Source organism: Nestor notabilis, unplaced genomic scaffold (genome assembly GCF_000696875.1).
Source record: "Nestor notabilis isolate BGI_N333 unplaced genomic scaffold, ASM69687v1 scaffold290, whole genome shotgun sequence".
In the NCBI taxonomy this organism is placed as follows: Eukaryota; Metazoa; Chordata; class Aves; order Psittaciformes; family Psittacidae; genus Nestor; species Nestor notabilis.
The window spans coordinates 1-12,903 of record NW_009912237.1 but is presented as its reverse complement, the minus strand read 5'-3'; the positions used below and the strand labels follow the sequence as shown (position 1 = coordinate 12,903).

Here is a 12,903-nt window from a genome sequence, read left to right as displayed (position 1 = left end):
AGGGCAGTGGTACTGGGGAGAACAGTGGTGCCAGTGGTGGTTGTCGTTGCTGATGGGTAGGGAGTGGTGGCAGTACTGTGTGATGTTGGAGCCTGGGTTCGTGGAGTCGGCGTTGTACTTTTTCTGTTTGTTGTTGATGTAGTTACTTCACTTTTTTGCTCTTCTGTTTCTCGTTTCTGTGTTGGTTCTTGTGATTTTGTTTGTATTGTAAATAGTGTTGATTTTACAGCAGTAGTTGTGTATTCTGTGGTTCTTGCAGTTGTAGTTGTTAATTCTGAGCATGGTATGTAACTGCAGCATAATATTCTGATTTCATAATTATAGCAGTTCTTAGATTGCTGGTCTTTGTTATTGCATATTAATCCTGTACTTATGCTACATTGTACTTTTTCGTTAAGATTGTTTATTTCTGTATTTGGGTATTCCTTGGCTCTGCATTGAACACTCTTTGGATTTTTACACACACTGTATCCTTTTTCTCGGAGATTTTCAAATGTTTCATAATCTCCACTGTCCTCTTTATTTTCAGGCTGTGTGCAGTCATACCAGTCTGACCACAAACACATTTTCTGCACACATACAGTTGTCACTGGTGCTGCAGTTGTCGTTTCTGTAATGAAATTGAGAAAATGTAAGTCTCATCTCTTTTTATTAAAGACAGTGCCAGGTAAAAGTTACTCATCTTCCATATTTTTTAATGTTGGATATAATATTATGTATGTTAATATAGTATTTTAATTCTAATGATCTTGCTTTGACAGTCTTTAAAGGTAGGTTTTGATCTGATGTCTGTATTATTTTTGAAGTGGTAATTTGTATGGCATTTATTCAGTGCTATATATAAATATAGCTAATGTGATACCCTTTTTGTGGAATGGCAATATATGGGATAATGTGATCTCATGATTGCTGTGGTTTAAGTAAAAAGAGGTTTTATTCTCCCTGGTATTACCTATGTACTTATTTACACTTAACTGCATAAGCACAGAGTTTTTGAAATATTCTTACAGGTTAATGAGTTTTCTACTTATTTTAATATAACTTGTAATATATTTATAAATGTAAGATAAATATTTAACGCATGTATTTTATATATAATACATTATAATATGGAATACACATACATAATATATAGGAAATATATAGTCTGATTAGTTTTTTTTTTACTTATTTCTTTTCATATTCTTAGTATTATAAAGTTAACCATGAGGAATATATGTCCCTTTCTTCATACGGATGTTACTTAATAGAAGACTTAAAGTTGAATATTTAGTTCTTGCTGTCGTATTGTGTAATTTTTTGGAAATACTTCTCACAATTTCTTACAATTACATGGTCACTGTTAATACGTTAACTGCAGGAATAATATAGAAGTGTACTGCAGGACTAGAAGGAAACTATTGATTTGGTTCTTAAATACAGTTGGGAAAGGTTCCAAAGAATGGTTTTAAATAATTTGAGCACGCCCTTAGGTAGATGTCTTATCTTCAGTTTGTGCTAATGTAGTCAGTAATTTAACAAATGACAGTCTCATGTGCTTTCAGAAGTCTGTCTAGGACTGCTGGGTTTTTTTGCAAGGAAACAAGAAGGTTCTCCAAGGTGCAATGGTTAGTAAGCTCTATTATTTCTTTCCCTTGGAAAAAACATGGTGAAACAGTGCAGGCTGAGTTTGTAAGATCTGCTGTACTCATTTCTACATCCTAGATTATGTACTTCTTAAGCAACTGAACCTGCAAAATGAATTGGTGGTTTCAGCAGAAGTAAACAGATTCAAGTAAAAATTTTATGTCCTTAATAATGAAAGGGCCCTCTATTTTAGCAATTTTCATAGAATCATAGAATAGTTAGGGTTGGAAAGGACCTTAAGATCATCTAGTTCCAACCCCCCTGCCATGAGCAGGGACATCACACACTAAACTATGTTGCCCAAGGCTCTGTCCAGTCTGGCCTTGAACACCACCAGGGTTGGAACATTCACAACTTCCTTGGGCAACCTATTCCAGTGCCTCACCACCCTCACTGTGATGAACTTCCTTATATCTAATCTAAAGTTCCCCTGTTCAAGTTTAAAGCCATTATCCCTTGTCCTACCACTACAGTCCCTAACGAAGAGTCCCTTCCAGAGATTTTTTCAGTTACTTTAAAGAGTATTTGTGCATACCTGAAGCAGTAGTTTCAGACTGACTTGTAAGAAAAAGAAATGGAGTTGTTGTAAAGATGCCACATTTAAAGATATTTCTGCTAATTGTTCCATTGACATCACATGTTGCAGTGAAACACCATCCAGTTCCATCTGTGGTGTTGTAGATGAGTTCACCATATTTATAGCTTTTCCCTTCATAAATGCAGTGGCATGCTGTAATTCAAAAGAAGTTTATTATCAGGCATCCATGGAAAGATAATATCCAGTATTGTGTTTTCTTAATAGCTCTTAGCTGTCTTACCTTTATCATCAAACTTGCACTCTAAACCATCTGATGTGCATTCACTGAAATGACATTAAAAAAAACACTGAAAAAAACATAACCCCCATATTTTTTAATTATGAGATAATTTTATTAATTATCTTTTTCTGCCAGATACTTTCATCAAAGGACAGGACATTTTATTTGTGTTTATTCCTTGAATGTCCAGTTCATGTTGGCTTTTTTTCTCTTTCTATCATTCTCTAAAATATTTCTTTATATTAAACCCAAATTTATGAATAGAAGTGAAGCTAAGTATTATGCAAAGCTACAGGTAGAAATCTTGTCCTTTCTTTGCATTGCAATGTTTTTGTACTAAAAAGCAGGTTAAAAAGGGAAAGTAGAGTCTAGATACTACAAGCGGTATAAGAATGTAATAAAATCCTTGAAAGTAAACCCCTATTACATATTTATACTCATGGAACAATATTTTCCCTGCCATAGGAATGGGAAATAGAGAAAGCCTTGTCATAAGGGACTTACTGGTCTTACTGTATCTTTATGAGGAGGATTTACAGAGCCTTGGGCGACATAGTTTTAGTGTGTGGTGTACCTGCTCATGCCAGGGGGGTTGGAACTAGATGATCTTAAGGTCCTTTCCAGCCCTAACTATTCTATGACTCTATGATTCTATGATAATCAGGAACAAATTCACTTGAACACAAAATCATGTAAGAACTTCTTCCTACTAATGTATTGACATATGTAGTAAGGCATTATGTTTACACAGGCAGCATAAACTAGTCCTATCCTGTAACAGGAACATGCAATTTCCCACTGCTGTTTTGATTGGTTTTCCTTGTACACGATTAGGTTGGTATGTTAAATCTTACCATAAACGGCATTCGTCCCGTATATATATCTTTCCATCTTCATTATCATAACAGTCGCAGAGACTAACGCACTTCATCTGAGCCTCATGGAAGTATGGCTTGTTTGGTGGGCAGTTAGGGTAGCAGCCTGAAGGAAGAAAAAGGACATACAGGAGATAGGCAAGAATGAGATACAGTGAGCAAAATTTTTATTTGTGCAGAATGCGTTTGCAGGTGTTGCTTTCAATAGTCATAATTCTGCTACTTATTTTTTCCAATAATTCTAGGAAGTAAAGCAGTGTACTAGCATCAGCAGAGCCCACCCACAAGTACTTAGTCTTACAGATGTTTTTAACTCTACTTTCTATACTCTGCCTCCGTTTGTGTGAACACAATGATGTTGAAGAGAATGGAGTGTTGCAAGTATAGCTGATGGGGAAATACACTCCATAAAAAACATTAAATACATAACAAAATAAGATACTTGCAGCTCTCTTTACCTTCTAAACCTGACAAGTTGTGGAGGCATTTTCCACTTGGGTTTCTACAGGTCTTCATACAGGAGGCTCCACAAGGCTTATAGTGCCATTCACATTCCCCTTGTTGATTGTAGTAATCACAGAAGAGTGCTAAGGAGAAACAGAAATTTGGACATGTTCAGAAAAAAGACATAGAAAAAAAAAAGAATAAAAAGATATTTTTTTGACTCATGCCAGTTCATCATATTCCTCCAGTGCTGCTTGAACAGTCCTGAAAACTGGGAATGAATAGGTGAAATTGTGTCACCGTCAAAACAGCTTAGTATGAAAAATCTACACAGTGAGATTATAATGCACATACGTAAGATACCCACAGCGTGTGTTAAGCAAGGCACTATGAATTCAACTACACTTTCAGAAGAAGTGTTTATGACATAAAACTCACGACAGATTGATGGGGTTCTCCAGGCTATGCAGACGCCAACTTCACTACACGCTTGAGCATAGGCAGCTACTGCTGTACAAAAGCAATCACAGTCTCCTCCACTGTCACATGCACAGGCATCTGTCACACATGCTTGGTAATATTTTGCTGGTTCAACCTGTTAATAAAAGGAAATTTAATACTAAATATCCTACCATCTAAATTCTTTCTTAGCTTTGCTAGGGTAATTTTCTTAAAACTGTAGTATCTCAGAGGAAAGGTTTATGTCAGGAATTTCTTTTTCTTTTGCTTATATACACTGTTAAACATCAGAGGTGTTGCCAGATTATACATCTGAACCAGTATTGACAGATTTTTAGTCATCCAGACTTGTGTCCTAGTGGAAGATTAGATTCATGTTTGCAAGCAGTAGGCAATTACACTTGAAAATCAATGTATCTTCCAGTGGAAAGAACTAAATAGGAAGAACACAGTTACCCTGCATTGTTTGGTATTTACTTAGTGTCAGATAAAGGCTATGCTGATACTTCATTACTATATTATTATTTTGTTGAGCTTGTGTTCTGTACGTAGTATATGAAAATTTTTAATTGTGCTCCACTACAGGAAAATACATAGCAATTATGAAATTAGCATTCTTTTGTAATATGTCAGTATTTCCTTTGAACTAGATAGCCTTTTATTTCTTACAGGTAGTGACTATAAATCTGTCCCATAAGCGTGATTCAGATTGAAGTTTTCCTGACGCAATTCGAAGTGAAACATATTAGTGAATTACTGCTGAATTAGGCATGCATGTTAAAATGTATGAGGATAGCAGCTTCGATAGTACATAGACCTAATCTTCACACCAAAAGTAAACTTTTGCCGTGGTGATACCTGAGAGTGACAGGCAGCAAAGACATTGCTGTTGATGATGCTACACTGTTTCTCTGACCAGGATTTTCGATAAGGGTTGGTAGAACATGGGTCCTTTATGCTGGAAGCATCAGGACATGTAGAGGATACTTTCCAGCTGTTTCCAAACTCCAGGACATTCTCTACCACTGACTGACTCCTTGTAGTAAAGTCATTGATGCCGTTGCCATCATAATTTCCACAGAGGCCACAGATCTGGCCCTGCAAAAAGAAGTAAATAAAATAATAATGGATGAGAAAAACCTTGAAACGACATCTGAGGCTGAAAGAATACTTGAAATTCCATTCTAACATTCCTGAACATCTTAATCCTTTGTTTCCTCAGCAACATAACGACTACTGCTAGAAGGATACTGCTCTTGACTTTTCTTTTAAATCTGCACAATAAAACCATCCTCGTCAACTGAATCCTTGTTTCCTCGTTAAATACATACCCCAAAGACCGAAGGTTACAATCACAGAATCATATACCCCGAAGACTGAAGGTTGCAATCACAGGATCATATGATTCTGTGATTGTAACCTTTGGTCTTTGGGGTATGTATTTAATGAGGAAACAAGGATTCAGTTAGCTGACTAAGATTTCAATTTAAGCCCTGTTTTGTACAATAGATGTAGATATAAAAAACAGCCTTACAAAGCTTTCATAAACACTACCAGTACAGCCACATTGTCTACTCATTGAGTCTTTACTGTTGTAACTGCTCACAGGTATAAAAAGGAATTACATTTTCCTTGAACATACAGAAACATCTCTCATTCTAAATTTATGGATCTGTAAAACTGATAGGCTATAGTAGATGCTATGCTTTCTCAACGAATCTAAGGTGCAAACTTCCCATATTACTACTATTTGTATAAAATGCCAGTGGGTGAGGCAGCAAAAGAACCTATGATACTGAAACAGATTTTTATATCTAGTTCTGAATTGCACTTAATTTAACAGGAAATGTCCTCAAGCTGCACCAGTGGAGGTTTAGATTGGATATTAGGAAAAATCCTTCACCAAAAAGATCATCAGGCATTGGAACAGGCTGCCCAGGGAAGTGGTGGAATCACCATCCCTGGGACTGTTGAGAAACCATGTAGATGAGGCCTTCAGTGACACAGTTTTGTGGTGGACTTGGCAGTGCTGGGGGAACAGTTGGACTTGATGGTCTTAAAGTCTTTTCCAGTCTAGTCAATTCTGTGGTTTTATGATTCTATATACCTAACTGAAAACTTACTGCTGTATACAGTAAGATAGCAAATTACTCATCTACCACACTTTTTAGTACTTACGTATCATAAGCTAGAAGAAGGAGTATGAGAACAGAAATGCATTTTTCTTGTCACCTGTGTAAATCATGCTTGAAAAATATGTGGCAGCTTTTTACAAGAGGCTTTCATTCCTAATATTTCACTTCCTTGTTCTCAAAGTATGATAATGTGATTTGTGTGTCAATGAGAACTGGAAACAATGGATAACTTTCAAGATCAAGACTACTCAATTTATTTTGACACATGCAGCTATGTAATTTTTATAAGGTCTGATAACCTTTACCAAGGTTCAGTGGGTAATTTTAACAAAGTCCAAAAAAGCAGTTTGCCAATTCAAGTTCTGTCAGGCCAAGTAAGCACTGAAAGCTGCCTTCAGAGCTCAGAAGAGCAGCAGAATTATGACATGGCTTCCTAAGGCACCAGAGGAATGAAAACCAACATGGGATGTCCTAGGAATGCTAGAGACATCACCTGTTTGGGATCTTGGCAGAGTCTCAACAAAATTCACACACAGTCCAAATCTGGACTGTAAATTGCCATTTAACTGCTAGTTCCGCACCTTAAAATCAGGGCTGAGCTTGATGAAGATGCTGGTTTTCTTGTCCCACATGAGTATCAGTCCACTTGTGGTCTCAATTACCAAGTACATACCCATATAGCGGACTGTGTATGACACCTCATTATTTTGTCCTCTCTTTATGACACTGACATGCTCCTCACCAAGTATCAATTCATAGCTCTGAAACAGGAGGAAAAGGTGATTAGAAATGAACTCAATAGCTGCAGCTGTGCTCCTAAACACATTTTTCTCTTTTTAAGAATACTATGCATATTTTATATAATGAAAACAAATAATCCAAATGCAATAAAACTATATAGTTCAAATCTCAGGCTCCTGGAACTGTGGTAAGAAGGTATTTTAAATGGCATAGGGCAAAAGAGAATATTTTGGCAGTCATGGAGGATCTAAATTGCACAGAATAAAATAATATGACATGATAGGCTAATTTCTGCTAAAGACTATTTTCCTGTAAATCTGTAGTTTGCCCAAGAGTGGTATAAGATAGTGTGGGAAATGGAAAAGCTAGAAAGCTGGGAAGCTTTACCAAATATTTCACTTCAATTTGATTTAAGGTTAATTTACAAATTAATTTGCTTCTTGAAATATTTTTCCAACTTCCTTGATGCAATGGGTATCTGGGCTTCTCTTGAGCTGTAAACAGTTACAGAGCACAGCTGATCTTACCTCTAAGAAAACTTTGATAGATTTTGAGCAAGTTGTCCCAGTGTTGCCACAGGGAATATTTTCAGTAATAACCCGGAAGGTTCCATTGGCTGTGCCACTCATCCCACAGTGGTCCTGGGTAGAGAGTAACATTTTAAAATACATTATTTTTGTAGACACAGTCAAGGGTAAGTCTCATTTACTATTGCTAATTGTCAGTACCTGGACTAGTGTGTATTCACAGTTGCCATTGAAGTTGAACCTTTTGTCATCAAAGGTATTATAATGACCATCTCCATAAACAGCACAAGTGCCCAGACATTGATCTTTGGTGCATTCCCACTTTCTATTCTTGCATACACTAGGAATAAGAATAAAATATTTTAATAATAAAACAACTCACTGTTTTGTGTAGACATATCCCACCAAATCAGTATTTGTTTGGCAACTCATCCCTCGTAAATGTTGTATTGATTCTGGAGTTAAAACAGTTTTTTATGTTTTTTTCATGTAAAGTATTAAAGCAAAGTTCTGTTCTGCCACTGTGAGTGCATTGACTGCAAACCAGGATATTACGAAATGAATAGTGTAGTCCCAAAGACTTTTTCCCATTCTGTGCTTTGGCTGCCTGTCTACATCAGAAGGAAACCACCTCATACTGTTTAATTCACAACTGAAAGATCCATCAATTGGTGGCATGTGTAATCCAAATATTTCTTTACTGCTGTACTATGTAAGATCTTTGGAAAGACAAATGATGGAACCAGGAATGCTACTTCTGAGGAAATATTTACCAGGTGTTACAGTCAACATTGATCTTTTCCCCGGGCTGATACATAGCTTCATTGTGAATACACGGACATTCCTCTTCAGGAATACAATCACCATTTCCGTGTAACACAAGCCCAGCTGGGCACACGCAGCCAGATACACATTTCGTGCTATACTGGAAAAGTCAAGAGAAGATAAAATTTCAGAATGAAATATTCACAATAGAAAAAAATTAAAATAAAATGTCTTCATATGGTCTTATTGCTGGCCATCTTAAATGGGAGAGGACTATAAAGTAATTATAGGGCAGTGGAACAAACCAGAATTTGTTAACCATTGATTTAGTAGAGTATGTATCAGTTAAAGATGTTTTATGTATGCCAATCCTGATTACTCTGCTGCAGTCTGTGAGATTTAAGATACATTGAATCTTAAGTCTTGCTCGGTGTTAGCTGAAGAAGCCTTGCACTTTGTAGTGGGTGACTGAATGGAGCTTTGAAAAGAAAACACGTAATATTTTTTCGATTTGATTGATTTACATCAAAATCTGTTTATCTCCCATGGTACTTATTCACAAAATGGCACGTGGCTACCATGCATTTAGATGGAATATTATGATTAGGTGTGCAAGAAGTTCCCAATTGCATTATGGTATGAGAAAAAATTATTTCTTCTACCCAGTTTATAGCTGGTAGTTTTCTCCTAGACAAGTAAAATGTGTGTCCAAGGTATTTTCACTACTAGTTACTGTTACCTGCAGTAGCTGAAGAAAGGTGGACACCAATTTTATGAATTAAATTGGATGTTACATTTTTATATTTTTGTCTGAGGGTCCCATTATTAATGTTTTATAACATGGTTTTAGGCTTTTGCTACAAGAACAAAGTATCTGTGTTGTAGATTTGAAGATCAGATAGATCAGTTACTTTACCACCAAGAGAGAGCACAAACAAAACCTGGAAGCACTACTTTATCCAGCCATGAAATACTTACACACTGCATATCCAGAGTCTGGCAACTTTTTTGACATTCTGTTCCAGTTGTTCCTTCAGTGATATTTCTACAGTCTAGGTAAACCATGGGAGATTCACAGACTAAAGGAAGGAAAGAAGTGAGAGCAGTAAGAAATGGCACAGGATTTATTTCACATCTCTAGCCATTAAAACCATCTAGAAATCCTTTGGAAATTGCATATTTCAGTTAGTAAGGAATGCTGTCTGTATTAAATAGATTCATTTCAGAGCACTGAATTCCCAGAAAAAAACCCACAGTATTTTAGAAAAAAATCATTATGAAAAAGAAATCCTATCATTGATTTAGGTTCACTCCTGTCTTTTATGATAACTGTTGCACTATAACTAAATCAAAAATACTTCAATTATTTAAAACTCCTTTAAGATCATATCTTTTCAATCAATTATATGAACAATTTCTGTCCAGAACCTGACACAGAGAAGTGGAAGAAGATTTTTATATTTTTTTACCTTGAGCTGGATTACCTTCTCCAGTACAATCCAGTCTTCCCTGGATGCAAGTGCTGCAAGAGAGAAAAAAAAAAAAAAGAAAAATCTCTTAAATCACATATTGGGACTGAGAGCTACTTCTCTCTTGTCAAATTTCAGTATTTTTGAAGGAAAGAATTTCCCTTAATACCACTACCAGTGCTGCTTTCATATGATATCCAACACTGAGCCCTGGGGAACACCACTTGTGACTAGGGCCACCACTCTCTGGCCCTGCCCATCCAGCCAGTTTTTCACCCAGCAAGGTGTGCCCCTGTCCAAGCCATGAGCAGCCAGTTTCTCCGGGGCAATGCTGTGGGAAATGGTGTCAAAGGCTTTACTAACATCCAGGTAAACAACATCTACAGCCTTTCCCTCATCCACTAAGCAGGTCACCTTGCCATAGAAGGAGATCAGGTTTGGCAGGCAGGACCTGCTTTTCATAAAGCCATGCTGACTGGGCCTGATTGCCTGGGTGAGGGTCTGCTCTATAACCTTCCCTGTCATTGTGGTCAGACTGACAGGCCTGCAGTTCCCCGGATCCTTCTTCTGGTCCTTTTTGTAGATGAGCATCACGTTTGCTAACCTCCAGTCAATTGGGACTTCGCCTGTTAGCCAGGACTGCCGATAAATGCTTGAAAATGGTGAGTACTCCCACCACCTCCCTCAGTACACTTGATTGATCTCAGCTGGCCCCATTGACTTATGTATGTTTCAGTGGTACAGCATATTCCCCTTCAAGCTCAGGGAAATATGCACTTTCTTTAAAGTTGAAAAAAAGGAGACAGCATTGTATTGAAATTCAGGCAAGGCAGGCTGAGACCAATTTAAATGTAGCAGATTCTAATAAGAAAATACATACACATACCATACAAGCCCATTTTCTTGGACAATTTCTCCAGATGATATGGGAGATCCTCTATAGTAGCAGGAGCATTCTGTAGCAGGCACACATCTGCCACTCTCATCCATGTAAGTTCCGTTTATGCAGGTACAGCCATCAACTGGGACAAACTTAATGTTGCATGTGACATCATGCTCACTCAGAGATCGACAAGTAGGTTGACAGGAAGAGATGTTATAGCTGTAGCTTAGGGATTTGGGACATGACGTGTATTTTGCTTGACAGAGGAAAATAAAATATGTTTGTTAATTCCAGATAGTAATTTCTGGTGGGGAAAAAGAAACCACAGCAGTAGAAATAACATGTAAACAATACTGCACACCTCTGCCTATGTTGCATCTTTCATGTAAATGTATTTCCAGATGCTTATAGAGTTAGATCTGAAAAGCCACTGTAGATGTGGATTAAGTCATGTATGCAAGGAAGAAAATATTTTCTCAAATGAGATTTCAGAAAGAAACCTCCATTTGGTGTTGGCAAGATTTCTAAACCTTTGGAAGTACGAAACAAGATATCTCCCTGAATGTCTCCTTGTATGCCAAAACCAGACCTACTTGTGGTGGATCCCAGCATGCAACTTCAGAGACCTTTCATTTGCAAGTGTTCTGGTTAGAATTACTAGCACTGTTATTCTAATATGTCACATTTACTCTACAGTAACTTGACATACATAATGCTGCAATGAAATTCAGAGTTGCATAGAAACAGGTAGAGGCACTTCCATAACAGCAGTTTCTTTCCTGGGCAACCTGTCTTCCATCTGTTTGTATTTACACTTGTTAGCAATGAATTGATTCTAAGGGAACAGCAGAGAATTACTTCCAGAAGTTTACTTAACAAAATCCCTTCCTCAACACTTACTGTGTTTATCTAGAAATCAGTATAAAGTAATCCCTGACCAGCAGTTTTTATTGATGTGTGTTCATAGGAAAGGGGATAGTTTAGAATACTTACAGCAGACATCAGCCCTCCATCCATCCAGCTGTATTCCTTTTGCAGCACAAGCTCTCACATAGGAAGACAGGGCTGCACACAGACAGTCCTCACTATTTTTACAGTTACATGTGTCATACATGCAGTTCTAAGAATACAGAGAAAAATAAAGTCTCAGCACTAGTAATACTATCAGTATAAAAAAAAATGAGCATAGTCTTTCTGGTCTTATGCACTAATCCTTCTTCAGATATGCTCACTCATAATCAACACTAATATAGCTTTAGCAATTTTTTTTTAGCAAACTTTCCCAGTGTTTGTCTACGGTTGCCTGGCTGGGAAGAATGAAGGTAATGGAAATCCAGTTCATGTCTGCAGTTATTACTGGGAAATAGTGGTCTTAAAGTCTGTTATACGTTTAGTAGTTTCATGTCCCTCTGAACCATATTTACGAATATGCTGCAGAATAGCATACAAAGCTCTGTTCGTGGTATGCAGTCTAGAAACATCGTTTCACCAGTGTCTGTATCTCGGTGATTCATTGTAAGAAGAAAGACTGGCAACATATTGATAGCAGAATTTTGAAAATTAACTAATGGGCTTTCTGTGCCAACTAGTTATTAATGAGACGAAGCTGATGAGACAACAATTCACTGATATTCAAACAAGCATTTGACATGCCTTTGTATACAGTTGTTACTGCATGTGTGTATCCATCCAGGAGTAAATAGCTGCATTTTCGTTTGCAAGTAAGTCAGGTTCTTGAAGCCAAGACTGACAATTGAATTAAGGTAATGTTACGACACAAACAGAAACAAACGTTGAGAGAAGGAAGTGCTGCTGTACAGAATGGAAAATACAGGCATTGCTTAAGATGAGAGAGATGTCTGGAACAGTCCTTTTCTGGTAGCTAGTTGTAATGATCCTATTTCTATTGTTTCTAAGGGGAAAAACAGTCTAACAAAGTACCATGTGGTAATCAGAGGGATTCACTGCATAGTGACAATCAGCAAAAGGTCCTTTCTTGTCAGTTAGTAGTCCACACCAGTGCTGAGCATATTTTTCTGTGAAGAAAACAAACAATACAAATACTCTTTGTATTTCATTAGTCAGAAAAGCTCTCTGCCCTGGGCTATGAAGCCAGTTCTGGAAGCACATCAAATCTCTCCTTTTCTTGTCCTTCCCGCCC

The 12,903-nt window shown here is 37.2% G+C and overlaps 1 protein-coding gene across 1 annotated transcript; it reads right to left on the bottom strand.

The window, feature by feature from the left end:
- Positions 1 to 386: 386 nt before the first annotated feature.
- On the bottom strand, positions 387 to 11,862 carry LOC104401247 (mucin-5AC-like; the record flags this gene model as incomplete). Its single annotated transcript, XM_010018360.1, has 15 exons — positions 387 to 610; positions 2,162 to 2,356; positions 2,445 to 2,488; positions 3,299 to 3,425; positions 3,778 to 3,906; positions 4,202 to 4,358; positions 5,081 to 5,320; positions 6,939 to 7,118; positions 7,626 to 7,739; positions 7,827 to 7,965; positions 8,399 to 8,550; positions 9,369 to 9,469; positions 9,860 to 9,912; positions 10,746 to 10,998; positions 11,736 to 11,862. Coding segments are annotated over 15 exons (2,235 nt in total), but the record flags the coding sequence as incomplete, so codon positions are not given.
- Between the last annotated feature and the right edge of the window lie 1,041 nt (positions 11,863 to 12,903).